The sequence below is a fragment of the Prionailurus bengalensis genome, chromosome D1, assembly GCF_016509475.1.
Source record: "Prionailurus bengalensis isolate Pbe53 chromosome D1, Fcat_Pben_1.1_paternal_pri, whole genome shotgun sequence".
In the NCBI taxonomy this organism is placed as follows: domain Eukaryota; kingdom Metazoa; phylum Chordata; class Mammalia; order Carnivora; family Felidae; genus Prionailurus; species Prionailurus bengalensis.
Genome location: NC_057346.1, coordinates 105,009,544 through 105,025,112, shown reverse-complemented (window position 1 = coordinate 105,025,112; position 15,569 = coordinate 105,009,544). Strand labels below are relative to the sequence as shown.

General features: G+C 44.4%; 1 protein-coding gene across 1 annotated transcript; it reads left to right on the top strand.

Annotated features, from left to right (window-relative positions):
- Positions 1-4,619: 4,619 nt before the first annotated feature.
- MS4A6A (membrane spanning 4-domains A6A) lies at positions 4,620-13,454 on the top strand. The gene is made up of 7 exons (XM_043582318.1): positions 4,620-4,815; positions 6,179-6,341; positions 8,142-8,276; positions 8,601-8,657; positions 11,270-11,479; positions 12,368-12,455; positions 13,363-13,454. The coding sequence occupies exons 2-7, from the start codon at positions 6,195-6,197 to the stop codon at positions 13,452-13,454; spliced, it is 729 nt and encodes a 242-aa protein (XP_043438253.1). The 5' UTR covers positions 4,620-4,815; positions 6,179-6,194.
- The last annotated feature ends 2,115 nt before the right edge of the window (positions 13,455-15,569 follow it).

Sequence of the window (15,569 nt, the reverse complement as noted above, 5' to 3'; positions counted from 1 at the left end):
GATTGTATTAAATCTATAGATTGCTTTGGGTAGTATGGACATTTTAACAATATTTGTTCTCCTAAGCCAGGAGCATGGAATATCTTTCCATTGGTTTGTGCTATCTTCAATTTCTGTCATGAGTGTTTTATAGTTTTCACAGTACGGGTTTTTTTTTTTTTTGCCTCCCTTGTTAGGTTTATTACTAGGTATTTTATTATTTTTGGTGCAATTGTAAACAATGGGATCACTTTTTAAATTTCTCTTCCTGCTACTTCATTATTAGTGGACAGAAATGCAACAGACTTCCGTATATGTGGAATACAAATAGAAAGCAAATGATCTGAGACTATTCCTTAGCTAAAACGAACAAGGTTTTATCCTATTAGATACGCCCTGTTGCCCACAGAGATCAGAGTCAGGAGACCATTTCTTCAAATCACAAAGATCCTACACACTTTAGTCCACTTAATTCTCGGTTGGAGGACCGTTTTCCCCTTTCTTACTGTCTAGTACCTGCTTCTTATTCATTATGTGAAGAAACTCTTCACTTATGTAGGATTGTCTCAATCTTTGCCATGAACTAGCTTGTGCTGGGCTCTTGCCCTTCCTTCTCCAAATCCCTTGAAGGGTAGAGCAGGTGGTCAGGCTGTGTTTTCATCAGCAGACTTCTTGTTGCCCAAAAGCCATTTATCCCCAGCCTGTGAGCAAGACTAAAATTCTTGCAAGATAATATTTGTTTTTTTTTCTTTCCTAGTCCAAGCATTTAGGACTTTCTTAGCTTTTTCCTCAAGATAACCTACTAATTAGAGATGAGGAAATAGCGGGGGAAGTACAGGAATATGTATAAATGGAGGAAGGAAAAGACTATTGTGTCTACTAGTTTATAACTTTTGTTTTCCAAAAGTCCAAAGAATAAGATACTGCTAAAGAGGTTATGATAAGTGCTCAGAAAGAGACAAGTTCCCAGTGTTTGGGTACACGAAGAGAAATGGAATGGAAGGAGTAGTCATGATAAAGAGAATAACAGATGTCCCTAGGGACTTGAAGAAGATTCCTGTTGTCCTGAAGAAGACAGGGGGAAAATGCTTGGTGATGAAAGCTGAGAAGGCAGATGGGACCTGGATAAAACAACCAAGCTCCAGATGGCTGTTTGGGGTCCAAAGAGTTTGGGCCTTCTTATTTTCCAAGTAGAGATCCTTATCACAATGACCTGCTTTGATAGATGAACACCAAAATTACCCGCCAATCCAACTCTTCGTCACTTATACACGCCTGCTTTGCGAGCTCTGCCACAGGCAGAAGGGAGACTTCCCACCTCTTAGCAGAATAAGATAACAAGAAATTAACTTGAGTGGCAGCAAGATGGTACAATAGGAAGCCTCAGGCCCCCATTCTTCCATGAAGACACCAAATTAACTATATATGGGCCAAAGTGCCTCGTGAGCTTTCTGGAAACCAGTTAAGTCACAGCATCTCAGGCAAGCACAAAGCCAAGGAAAGATGCATCCAAGTGTGTGAAAAAGCATGTGATATATTACCCACCCTGGCACAGTGTGGTATGATGGGGAGAAAACTCTCCTCCAGCTCTTTCCTCAGGAGGGAAGGAACAGTGGAGGCAGAGTATGTGTCTAGTATTCTGGATTTTCAAGGGGCTTCCAGAGGGATTGGTTTCTGTCTCACTGGATTCAGAGTGCTGATGGAAACTGGCAGTTTGGCTGCAAGGTTGAGGGTCACTAAGAACAAAGGCAACCACTGCGGCTTGTCATAGCGGCAGAGTGACTGTAGTACCTCGGACAGACATCAGGGGAAGAAGATGTATGGGCTCCAAAGAAGAAGTGGGCAAACCTCTTTAACTGGGGGGTCTACATGTACAAGCCCAGAGAAGACGCATCTCAGAAAAGGTTGGAGGGGTCCCCAGAATCTCTAGCCATGCTGATTGGCAAAGGTCTTCCCCGTTATCAAGCCAGTTTGAAAGACTGGAGGAGGTGGCTTTTTTTTTTTAATGTCCAAATCTCAAAAAAGATCATAAAGCAAAGAGAGGAACAGGAAAGCATGGCCCAACCAAACCAAAGTAAATCTTTAGAAACTGACCCTAAAGAAAAGAAGGTCTATGGGTTACTTTATCTCAAAAAGATTCCACACTCATTATTTATTGCATCATTATTCCCAATAGCAAAGAGGTGGAAACAACCCAAATACCCACTGGCAGGTGAATGGATAAACCAGAAGTGGCACATGCATACAGTGGAATATTATGCAGTATTAAACAAGAAGGAGATTCTATCACACGCTACAATGTGGATGAAGCTTGAGGACATCATGCTAGGTGAAATATGCCGGTCAAAAGAGAACAAACGTACGATTCTATGGCTGTGAGGACTCTAAAGTAATCAAATTCATAGAAACAGAAAGCTGAATGATAGTTGCCAGGGGCTTAGGGTGGAGGAAATGGGAAGTTTTCATTCAATAGGTATAGAGCTTCCGTTTTACAGAAAAACGTTCTAGACATCTGTTGCATGACAATGTGAATGTACTTAACACTAGTGAACTGTAAATTTTATGTGGTTATATAAATATAAATATAATTATAAATATAAATATAGATAAAATATAAAAACTAAATGGAGTGCCTGGGTGGCTCAGTTGGTTGAGTGTCCTCTTGATTTCGGCTCAGGTCATGGTCCCAGGATCGGGGATCAAGCCCTGCATTGGGCCCTGCACTGGGTGTGGAGCCTGCTTAAGATTCTCTCTCTCTCACTCTGCCCTCCACTCAAATAAATACCATACAATAAAATAAATAAATAATCTAATGCAATTTTGAAAATAAATAAATAAAAATAATAAAAATTTTAAAAATTAAAAATTAAATCAATGAGTTAAATAGCAACAATGATTCATCTCTTGCATACTTGCCTTTACACAGAAGTCACAGAAAAAAACCTTTTTGCTTCTAGATCAATGCTTTCTCAATGAGGAGATTTTTGTCTCCTCTCCACTGGGGGACGTTTGGCAATATCTGGTGACATTTCTAGTTATCACATCTGGGGTAGGCAGTGTTACTGGCATCTAGAGAGGGCAGGACTCCCCTGCCCTGCAAAAAAGAATTATCCAACCCAAAATGACATTAGTGCTTCTCCGGAGAAGAGATGTCCTAAATTATTAATCACAGGTGTTACTGCTCTGTCAGTCCTTTCCCTCCAAGTTGGATTGGCGGAGTCCAGACTCTGGAAACAAGAGATGGTCAAGGTGGGATGGGTCTAAGTCGAGAAAACAGAGAGAGGAGTCTCTTGTTCAGATATTACTGAAGCCCAAAAGAAAAAGGAGGGGGAGAATGCAGGGGGTAGAGGGAGGCAGGGAGGGAGATTGGAATTGGGTGTTTGGGGTGGATATTGGAGGGAAGACAGGAGATAAACCCCTTTTGGACTACTACTCTGTATGGTCCGGTACTAAGCACCTTGCACGTGTTGTTTCATGCAATCCTGTAACTCGTCTGCGATTATTTGAAGCTATAATTGTATAGAGAGGAAGACAGACTGTAGAGGGAGTCTTTGCTTGGTTGATAGAATTAATTGGTTATTAGCAAGAGTCTGTTCCTTCTCTCAGACTCATCTCTCGAGTTTAACACAAGAGAATTGCATTAGTAATCTGTGCCATCTAGTCCTGGGAACTAAGCTAACCTTAATGGTGTTTCTTAACTCTTTTCTTTAATGTGTGGAGTTAAGTGCAGAACCCAGAATCCCTTGAGGTGACAGTGATGGGTTGCAACTGTGTTCCCATGGTTCCTTCTGGCTCTCCCCCAAGGGAAAGAGGAAGCTTGTGGAATGGGGCTGTTCAGCCTCTATGACTGGCTCCAGTGCTGGCATCCTGAGCCAGCACCCTGATATATCAAAGTTGGCTTCCAAAGAACGTCCATCTGGATGCTTGAGGGTGCATAGGACCCCTCTGCTTCACAAAAGCATCCCAAGTCTGAGTTTGTTAAATCTGTGCAGGTCCTTCCCCAACTACGCCCCCATCTGGTTTCACCACTTCCTAGAAGTGTCCAACCTTTCTGGGACACAGAGATCCATTGCTAGAGAGAGAGAAACCAGAAAAGAAAGACCACCCTATAGCAGGCAGCATCTAGGCAGTGGATGCTGAGAGGCTGGTTCAGCCTGTCCAGAGCCTAAGGAACTGGAAAAAAGAAAAATTTACATAAGTAACAAAAACATTTTTTCTATATTCTATTATTACTGTTATTAGCTATATGTTATTGAATGCCTCTTGAAATCAGCATAGTCATTATCACTATTATTATGACTATAGTTAGCTATATGTTATTTAATATTATTATTTATCAATATCTCTATCACGATCAATGTTACTATTATTGAATGCCTCTTGGAAACAGTAAAGGCCTTCTATAAATATTTTCTCTAAACTGATTCATAACAAATATCCAGTGTTGGTACTGTTGCCCTGTTTAAGAGACTTGAAAACTGAGGCAGAGAAGAACACCGACTTGTCTGATAACACAGAACTAGGAAGTGTTGGGGTGGCAATGCACACATAGAGCTCAGGGAATCTCACGTTCTCCCAATCTTTAGGTTTTCTACTGGAGACTTTGCTGAAGATGCTAGGAGTTTGGGGAAAAAAGGAAGTGCAAGCACATTTCACAAATCCACAATCTGTAAGTATCACATCCTGTGTGGCTATAAACTCTGGACTGAGGAAGGGCTGGTGATTTTCAAAAGGTGAAGACCAGTAGAAAATTCTACAGGACTGTGTGAGAACCGAGAGTCTCCTGGGAGTTTGAGAGACCTCAGCTGCAACCAACAGGCTGGTCCACGGGCACAGGTAGGCAATGTCCAGAGACTGTTTTCAACTTCTGACTCCCCTGCTGTGCCTCCCTTAGAGGGGATATTGGATTGGAAGCTCCTGGAGAGAAGTTAAGAGGCACCAGATTATTTTGGAAATAGAGCAGGCAGAGGGAAGGAGTTCTGGATTAACTCTTGCTGCTGTTTTCTGACTGTGTGATCTCAGTGAGTCCCTTACCTGAGGTCACGTGATCAATGAGAGCACAGCTCTTGCCCCTTCAAATGTTCTTGGGCCTTGTACAAACTGGACAGTCCAGGGGCTGAGAACGGTGCTATGAGCAGAAATGCAGGCTGAGCTCGTCGCTAATACTGCAGGCAGTTTGGTCACTTGAGGCTGGCAAGTGGAAGGCTCGGGCCTGGAACCTGGCTTTCATGACTCTGGTCCTGTTACCATATTTCTACATGCTGCTGCCTCTCCAGAATGAGTCAACACAGGCACAGGCTGCTGTTGCCAGGTGGAAAGGATGAAGGGGTCACACGATCTAGTGAATTGTGCAAAGGCTCCATACTCAGGGGGAGCTGGGGTCCAGTCCCAGCTCTACAGCTCTCCAGTTATGTGAACGTGCCTGAGTAATCATCATAACTGCAAATATCTCTTCGGCATTAACTCTTTGCCATGCATGTGTGCAAAGTGGGTTTTATTTCCCTTCACAACAAGCTTTTTGATTCCGAGTTTCCCTCACTACGGCATGGTTTTGGTAACTAAAGAACCAACTAACCTACAGGGTTGTTGTAAGGATTAAAAAGGCATTATCGGGTGGGGGCACCCGGCTGGCTCAGTCCATAGAGCATGTGACTCTTGATCTCGGGGTCATGAGTTCAAGCCCCATTTTGGGTATAGAGATTATTTTTTAAAAAAAGGCACTATAGGATAATGTCTAATAAAATACAACTTAAAAATACTTGGGATTAATCCTAATAAGTATTATTATTGGGCTAAAAAATGAACAGTTAGGTAGCGTGAGAAGTACAGAACCCGAATAGGAAAACGCTGATGAATAGAACCCTTCCTGCATCTCATAACTGGTAGGGACGTTTGAGGGTGAAATTCTTGGAATATTTGGCTATTCACTTGTTGTGAGTAGAACCAGGGGAGAGATTTCGACGTATTGCAAGTTTTATGTGACCATCTGCCTCTCGAGATTGGTGTGCCAAACGCCATTGGGAAACAAATATTCATGATGCCAAGTATTTGTGGTTTTCACCGCTGCATGCTGTATAAATTTCCTTCCCTAAAAGAATAGGTCAAGTCCAGACTGATGGGCAAATACTGGCTTCCAATTTTGGGAGGCCTGAGAGCTCTATACTTTTTAAGAACTGAATGTGTTTATTTTCTCTTCCAGGGTTCGTGGCAAAATCATGCTATCACGGTCCATGACCAATGAGGCCGTTGCAGTTCTGACACCAAATGGCATCAGCTTCCCCCAAACAGGGGAACCTAAACCCACCAACCAGAGGCAATACAACCTCAAGAAACAACTAAAGGCAGAGGTCAAAGTTCTTGGGGTAAACCCAATTCAGAACGTGCTGGAATGGGATGGGGAGGGGGACGGGGTACAGGAAAGAAACCGTAGTCTTTAGACTACGCCATGGTGGCTCTTAAGTTTTGCCAGAGGGACTCTGGGTTCGTGAGTAGTCCAGTGGAAGCCACTTGTAGAGCCATCCAAACCTTCCCCAGACATAAGATGATATTAAAAATGTTTTTCCCCTCTTCTGAATACTAGCAATTGAGTCTTTGTTGATGTTTCCATAGTTTTGCAATAGCACACTCCTCTTTTTATAAAAAATCACTTTCTTTTTTTATTGTTTTTAATGTTTCATTTATTTTTAGTAGAGAGAGAGAGAGAGAGTATGGGCAGGGTAGGGGCAGAGAGAGAGCGAGACACAAAATCTGAAGCAGTCTCCAGACCCTGAGCTGTCAGCACTGAGCCTGATGCAGGGCTCGAACTCATGAACCACAAGATTGTGGCCTGAGCCGAAGTCAGACGCTCAACTGACTGAGTCACCCGGGAGCCCCCAAAATCACTCTCTTGAAGTGTAATCAGAGTACAAAAAGCCATATGTCTACATGTTTTACCAGAGTAATGGTGATAAATAATTCCATATTTTATGTATGTTTTTTTCTGTGTGTTCACCAATTGCATGCTTAGGCAACCTGACTGATGTTTTTTTTTTTTTGTTTTGTTTTGTTTTTGTTTTTTTTTTAATTTTTTTTCAACGTTTATTTATTTTTGGGACAGAGAGAGACAGAGCATGAACGGGGGAGGGGCAGAGAGAGAGGGAGACACAGAATCGGAAACAGACTCCAGGCTCTGAGCTATCAGCCCAGAGCCCGACGCGGGGCTCGAACTCACGGACCGCGAGATCGTGACCTGGCTGAAGTCGGACGCTTAACCGACTGCGCCACCCAGGCGCCCCCTGACTGATGTTTTTGAAGGGAATTTTTCCCTCACCACAAATCATGAGAAAAATAAACTTCTCTCCCCTCTTGTATCCTTCCCTTCTGAGAACAGGGATGATATGTGTCTTTTGTTAGCTTCTCTCCTCTCATGCATGATTTGCCAGAGCTCTGTGGACTGAAGGGAGGAGAGCTGGGAGGGATATATGTAGGACTGGAATTATCTCTGCAGTTATATGATCTAAGGCTGAAGAACCTGGGGGGACCCATTGCCTTGCCTCAAATACGTGATCCTGTGGGGTACTATGAGGTTCGTGGGACATAATGTTTGGAAAACTGCTTGGCAAATATTCACAGGGCTGGAAATATCTGCGGCGGGTGTCAAGGAGGCAACCTTGGCTACTTGGAAGCCATGATCCACAGCTGTAGGGACGTGGACTGGAGGGGTCAAGGAGCCGACCGGAGGGTCAGGTTCTCTGTTGTGTCCAGCAGGGTGTGGGAGATGAAGGGAGGGACTTCCACATCACCAGTGCCAAGGCGGTGTGAGGGCTCTCAGATCGCCCCTGTTTCCATAAGAGACAGGAGAGTTGGTAGTAACAGAATGAGAGAGCCAGGGAAAACAGTCCAACACTGAGCCGGGAGCAAAGGCCATGAGCCAGAGAGGCAGAGATGCTCGAAGGCTTGCTGAGCACCTGCCAGATGGCCCGAGACTATAGTTTTCTGTGACACAGCAGCATCTCCTCCAACGTCTTTGTGGAGCCCCCACCCCAGACCTTTTACAGTGTCTGTATCCTTGCTGGGATCCTGTAGACGGTGATGATGTGCGAGGACCCTGGGAGAGATAGAGAGGCTTTGCCTCTCCAAATGCTGACTTTAATCCTCTGTCTCCCTTCTTCTTCTTCCAACAGGCTATTCAGATCCTGTGCGGGGTGATGGTGTTGAGTTTGGGGATCATTTTGGTATCTGTTCCGTCCTCTCCATCCTTTACCCCGGTGTTTTCCACCCTTTTGAAGTCTGCTTACCCATTCATGGGAGGCTTGTGTGTGAGTAGAGATCCTTAGGAGGACAAGCGGGGTGGAAGGGGGAAGAAGATGCCAGGAGGGCAGGCTGTGCACCTGTCAGCTCACTGTCTGCCGGGAGCAAGGGGTCAATGGTAGAACATGTTTCCCTGTGTGTATAGCCCAGGGAAGAGTTGAGTCGGGTGGGATAGCAGGAGTCACCTGATTCTACATCTATGTCTTAGTTGGCTCAAATAATCATTTCTTCTGAAGATCACCTTACTTTTCATCTCATCATCTTGTGGCTAACACTGCGGCTTCATGTATACGTAGAAACTGACCTCACCGTTGTCTCTCCTTTATGAGCAGTTTGTCATTTCTGGAACTCTGTCAGTCATCATGGAGAAAAAGTCAACTAAGCCTTTGGTGAGTATAAGAACTCTGACCCACTACTCATGGATTGAAATGAAATTTAGGGAGAACTCTCCAGGGTCAATGTCTCCACCTTGCAGGTTCAGAGCAGATATTTATCAGAGTCAGGAACTGAGTCTGGATTATCCATATTCCTGTCCAGTGCACCCTCAATCACAGACTTCATTCAGGGTACTGTCTTATACTCTAGATCAGTGCCCAGGAATCTATTCTAGAAAAAGTCTGCCTCCTTATAATGCACTTTTGACGGTGACTGGACTTTAAATTTAAGTCTTCAGGGACGAAGACGGTGACAGTGTTACAAAGAGGTGTATGTGTTGTGGATTCTGTCCAAACCCTTGAGAAAAGCCAGTCAAAATTGTTATGTGGGGAATTCTCTCTCATTCTTTTATCTATCTGATCTAAAACTCAATACTTTTGGAGGATCTGAGTATAAACTCTTGAGTCCTAAAAGGTGTAATTATTGGTATTGGATAAAAAAAAAAAAAACAAATTTTCCTGCGTTTAACTCTTCCAGGAAAGCCAGGATTGGGAGTGGCAGGGAGAGGAAAGATGGATTGTAGGGAGGTTTCTAATCTGTAAAGTTTCACTAAATCTTCACTCAATCCTAGGTCCCTCAAGTAGTTTGATGTTGGGGGTCACATGTGAGAATGCCATAGAACAAAGTAGCAGAGAAACTCCATTTGGAAACTCTGCTAAAAAAAAAAAAAATCTCCTGAAGGCAGCAGGAAATTAGAGTGAGTGCTCAGGACAATGCCAATCCCCCTCTCTCTCTCTCTTTCTCTCTCTCTCTCTCTCTCTCTCTCTCACTCTCTCTCTCATCAGACTTTAGAGGTTGATTACTCGGAACCCTTACCTAGCCCCCAAGCTGCTAGATCAGTGCTGTCCTATAGAACTTACTGGAATAGCAGACATGAAGCAATCACACTGCCAGTCACATGTTGCAACTGAGAACCGGAAATGTGGCCAGTGAAATAGACAAACTGAACTTCAAATTTTATTTCAGTTTACTTTAAATATAAGTAGCCCATGTGGCTAGTGACAACCGTATTGGATAATGTTTCTAGGGGCGCCCGGGGGGCTCAGTCGGTTAAGCATCCAACTCTTGACCTCTGCTCAGGTCATGATCTCATGGTTCGTGGGATCAAGCCCTGCACTGGGCTCTGTGCCGACAGTGCAGAGCCTGCTTGGGATTCTCTCTCTCATTTCCTTCTGCCCCTCCCACACATGCACATGCTTGCTCACTCTCCCTCTCTCTCAAAATAAATAAATATTTTTTTAAAGACTAATGTTTCTAGATTATCGGGGAAGCTTATGGGACCCTTACCCCAGAGAAGAGCAACACCAGAGTGAACAGAGCAGCAAACTCAAGGCCATGGGGGTGTGGGCTTTGGGTGCACTCAGGCTCACCAAGTCATGAATCTTGTAGTGAATTCTGTGTTCACACATTATACCAGCCCTTTCTGAGGTGGAGGGAGAGTGCTGTCCCAGAACAAACCTAAATTAATCTAAGAAACCTATACTCTAGAAATCAGGTTATCAGGAGGCCCAGGAGCGTGCATCTTAGTCATTATTTTAGGGAACGGGGGTTAGGAGGAGAAAAATGCCCTGCCTATTGTCTACTGTGCCCCAAATCTCCAACTGCTGAGCCCCTAAAGGAAGAGAAACCTAGACAGGATTATGTGATATTCTAATTTGTGGCTGCTGGGAGTTCCCTGGACCACACTCACCTATAAATACAGCTTTCAGGATCATCCTCGCTCGAGTCCCCTTTCCTGTGAATTGGGGTAGAAGAGACCACATCTCTGAGCTCAGTGTATTTGTTGCCCTCACTCACTCCGTACATGTGGAAACGAGACCCAGAGTGGAAAATGGAACTGGGGAACGGAGCGCTCAGGAAAACTGAGAGGGTCGCAGGCAAAGCTACTACCATGATGTCAGCTTCCTCACATCCAGTCTGACCTTCTGCCTCACCCTGCCACTCACATGCTACACCATCCTCGGGCCTAAGACTAGAACTCTTTCCATATACTCCTTCATACCGAGCTCTGGGTGTGACCACTCCTTCATACAGAGCCCTGGGCCTGTCCACTCCAGGGCTCACCTAAGCCTGACTACACTATGTCCCCATATTCCTATCTGGGTGGCTGGGCATTGAAGAAGGTGGGGTGCAAGGAGGAGGCCTTGCTTCATCTGCCTCCTCTGTGTGGCTGATGCTTCCACCAGGAGTTTCTGGATGAGTTGGGGGAGAAAGAAATCACATCCGCCTTTGGTCATACCTTTTAGGGGATTCTGTAGACACGGCCTCAGGAAGCCCAGCCATCAGTCCTGGGTAAAGAATTCAGGAGAGGAATATTCTCTGTCACCTACCGAAGTCCTACGTGGGGAGAAACATTTCATTTATTCATTCACCTAGCCAAGATGTACCTTCTAGGTTCAGAGATGTTGCTAAGTGCTGGGGAGACATACAGGTTTAAGTCTACCCATGCTAGACTTCCTGAAGGACACAGATTAGAAAGTAAGGTTCTGCAATGCCTTGGCAGAGAGGGATGATAGAACGTTGGTTGCTCATTGGAAGTGATTCTTACTCAGCATTTGTCTGTCAGGTTCAGAGCAGCGTGGTTGCAAACATTCTGAGCTCTCTATGTGCTCTGGTGGGTTTCATTCTCCTCTCTGTCACGTTGGATGCTGTGGATCCTGCCTTTCGGAAGTGTACCTTCAACAAAGAGCAAAGAAAACCTGAATGGACTACATTTAGCTATTTTATTAACCCATATATGGACAAACAATGCATCACGGCCAAAACCACTCTGACTGTAAGTATTTTTAGATGGGTTGTTCGAGTCATATGAGGTTTCTGAAAGTCTTGACTTGTCGTTACCCCTTCTTTTGAAAATCTGTCTAACTCTTTCTGGTTTGGGCATCTGGGGGAAGGCCAAGGCTCTGTCTTCCCAAAGAGGGGGGCACTGCCCGACTGAGATGACAGGGTAGGCTCTGGGGCAGTGAAATGGAGTAGAACAGGCAATGACAAATAAAGGTGATAAGAAAAAGCTAAAACTTACCTTGATAGAGTTTCTTAATAATCAAAGTAATTCTGTTGTTAGAGTCATAAAATAGGAGTTTGCCAAACCAAAAATCTTGGCACGAGGAAAGGTAAATTCAGAAAGGCAAAGACAGCAGGAAGATGTAAGTGATCAGGAAGCATGGAAAGTATGTGTACTAGGGTGTTAACTTGGCCTGAGCAGACATCAGGCCGAGCACTGAGAAGTAGAGGGTAGGAAGTGTGACCCTGGAGGTGAGGGCTTCTCCTTCCGGTGACCGCAGTGATGAACAGTATTGATCGAGTGAGAAAGCAGCATCATTGCTCTTTGTTATAACTTACAGAGGTGGAATTTATTAAATTGAGAAATATATATAGGAGGATGGAGAATGGCAACTGATAACAATTGCCACTGTTAGGGAAAAGAAAGCAATGAAGTTTAGCTAATAGAAATAATGTCTTAGGTTGGAGCATTGAAGGGTATGTGTGTGGTCAGAAAACCCTGCGAAAGACACGAATAAAGGGGCTCCAGAATATCTGTTGTCCTGCAGTCACAAAAGTGGGTGATGTCAAGGACACAGCTGGAGGATGGCCAGAGCTGGTCAAGCACATGCTTGCACACCACTCCTTATGGAGCTGGCCCAAGGAACTTGTTTCCCTCCAGGTTCGTGATATGATCATGGGGAAAAGGTACCTGCAAATGAGGTTGGCAGTAGTTGACATAAACCCACACTTGGTGGAGCCAGCTCATGGTGAGAATCATCCTGGAGAGAAGTTTAGGAGGGATTTGTATAATGAATCAAGTATGAATTGGTGAGGGATAATTTTGCTTTATAAATAAAGGGACTATAGTGAGCTTGCTTGCTAGGACAATTTCTCGTTAACGTCCACGAGTTGCGTTTCCTCTTCCACTGTGTGTAAATAGACGAGAAGTCTGTGCAGTCACATTTGCTCTCCTGTCCTATCATCTCGCCAGGTCTGCATGAAGGCTGCCTCAGGACAGAAATGGTAGAACCTAGTCTCTTGGTGGAGCATCTTTTTTGAGTTGGTTTGCTTTGTCAGTGAGGGTGGCGGCTTTGTTTATGCTGTGTTTATTGCCTTGATTGTTCTAACTCTCACAGACATCAAGAAAGGCTAAGAAAGCCCATCCAGAGGGGGTGTTAATATTGACTTTTACAAAGGACTTGCACCAATGAGGTCAAAACCTCATTGGTTCTCAGATCCCCCTGAGAAGGAAGTATCATGGTGCACATTTGATAAATGAGGAAACAAGCTAGAGAAGTAGAGACTTCGGGCTCACTCACCTGCTTAAGCGGTAGAGGTGAGGCTGAGGCAAGAATGGGAGCTGGCCTTTCCCAGCCCTGGGAGTTATTATACCACTAGCTGAGTCAACGATGTAATCAGATACAGCTATGTCTCCGAGCGAGATGTACGGTGCACAAAGTGGATTATGTGTAGCTGATGTAATTACAGTTCATCCTCCCTCTCAAGGGTCTAAATAAGCAAAGGGATTAAACTAAGCCAATTGCTAGGCTGGGCAGGAGCAGTGTGCTCTTCACTCTGATGGTTGAGGCCTTCATCCCTACAGTCGCTGCCCAACAAGGGATGAGGGCTTCAGTTGACTCAAGCACTAGCAATCTTGTATTTCCTCCACTGCAGGGAACTCTGTCTGTGATGCTGATTTACACGGTGCTGGAGTTCTGCCTGGCTGCGCTCTCTGCCGTGATTTGGTGGAAACAGGCTCAGTCTGACTTCCCTGGGGTGAGTGTGCTGACCGGCCTTCCCGAGTCCTGCCAGGTGTATTTCAGGTTCAGGGTTCTGTTGAGTGATGTCAGCTAGAGTGACCGACGGGCTGGCAGTTGTCGGTCATGAGATACACATCGGAGCTGGTTTGATGGGGATGGAAGACAGATGAGGAAAGCAGATAACGACTGGGGAGCTGACTGGCTGAGGGTCAACCAAATGGAATGGTTGAACCTGAAAAATGGACCGCTTCGGTCTCCTATCTTATAAATGCAGAAACCTGGAAGTTAAGTGGCTTGCCTGGCATTGTGTGTGAGTCCGTGCTGTGTTTGGGTCCCTAGAACTTGGCTTGTGTCTTTCCTAGACAGCCCCAGTCTCCTTAACAGTCTTGACTCAGTAAAAGATATTTGCACATGACTGGATTTGGCAAACGTCCTTTGCTCTGGCTTCACCTTCCTGTGATCTTCAAATTCTTTTTCACCTAAAAGATACTTTTAAAAACTTGTTTCAAATTCCATGGGACAGCACCCTCCCACCACCATAGACTCACAGCTTCATTTAACCAAATTAAAAAGCCTTGATTTATCCAAAATTTTATTACAGAAAGCAGAATGAATACTAAGCTGATGAGCAGCACTTATTTAAAGAGCTTAATGACATGCTACACTTATCTTGTATAACACACATGCATACACACACACACACACACACACACACAGATTGGAGGAAATAACATCGAGAGATGTATATATTAAGCTGAACCTTAGTGAAGTCTGAAGAGCTAACATATTTTGTTTCTTTTAGCGTGTGCTTTTCCTGCCTCAGAGTTGCAAGAATAAATCCAGCACACCCTCAAAGGCATTTCGTGACCCTGGATATGAAGAACTAGTAACTTCTTAGGGGAAATATTCATCAGAAATTTGGCTTGATGATACTGTATGAAGACCAGCCAGAGAAACTCAAGAAAGCAAAGTTTGAGTTCCCTGAAATGTAGCGTTTAGGTAATGAGTACTGGAAATGTATATGTTTGTTTTCTTGTTGCTGAATATATGTGTTCAATGGGGGGGGGGGGGTGTCTTGATTTGGCATTAGGTAAAAGCACAGATGTGTAAGTTACCATCGACTAGACCGCCAAATAGTCAGACGTTTACCAAAAACCTAGATAGGATTGTGTGATTTAGTGATCATGCCGAAGTAAAGGAGACAACTCTTTCCTGTCCCCCTTAATCGCCAACAGGAGTTAACTGACTTACGGTGGTGTTCCGACTCTTTCATAGTAGACAGTAGTGTTCCCTCACAGGATTTTACTCATCACTACATGTAGACAAGCCCCCTACAATTAAACCTCAGGAGCTCTGTAAGTAATTGGCTTCAAAATAAAATCTTTATTTGATTTCTATGATGTGTATTTTATCAATAGCACCAAACAATTAACTCAGTTCTACCTGGAGATAGCATCTAACCCTACAGGTTAAGGGCTCAGTCCTATTAGACTGCGACCCTACCACCCTCTTCCCACTTCAGATGCCAGTAGCAGGTCCAGATTGTCACCTGAGCTTCTGGCCCACTAGCTACAGGTGGAGGTTCCCAAGCCCCCTCCTTAGTTCAACTAATTTGCTAGAGTGGCTCACAGAACTCAGAGAAATGTTTCACTTACTATTACCAGTTTATTGTAAAAGGATATAACGCTAGAAAAGCCATAGGGAAGAGATACAGAGGACAAGGAATGGGAAACGCTGTAGAGGACCACTCTTCCCGAATCTCTTTGTTTTTACCAAGAAGCTATCCCAATCCTGTTCTGGCGTTTTATGGAGGCTTTGTTACATGCCCATGATTGATTAAATCATTGCCCATTGGTGATAAAACTCAATTTTTACCCCCTCTCTCCCCTCTCTTCTTTCCAGGGGCCAGGGGGGTGGACTGAAAGTTCCAATCCTCTCATTAATCATAAGGTGGGTTTCTCTGCTTGGGGAGGGTCCCTAACCTATCCTTAGGTTCCCTGAGGGCTTTTCCCAAAGCTAGACTTCTCTTAGCTTTGACTCCTTTCTCAGAAAAGGCAGCAAGCCCTTTAGGCAACACTCAAAGTCACTTCTTACCATTGGTTCAACATAACCAGCATGTTA

What these genes read in the sequence shown, in the direction of transcription:
- MS4A6A (XM_043582318.1), top strand. Translation starts at nt 6,195, where the DNA reads ATGCTATCACGGTCCATGACCAATGAGGCCGTTGCAGTTCTGACACCA. An exon ending in CATTCATGGGAGGCTTGTGT is followed by an intron (nt 8,277 to 8,600) that starts GTGAGTAGAGAT and finishes CTTTATGAGCAG; the next exon opens with TTTGTCATTTCTGGAACTCT. An exon ending in AAAAGTCAACTAAGCCTTTG is followed by an intron (nt 8,658 to 11,269) that starts GTGAGTATAAGA and finishes TTTGTCTGTCAG; the next exon opens with GTTCAGAGCAGCGTGGTTGC.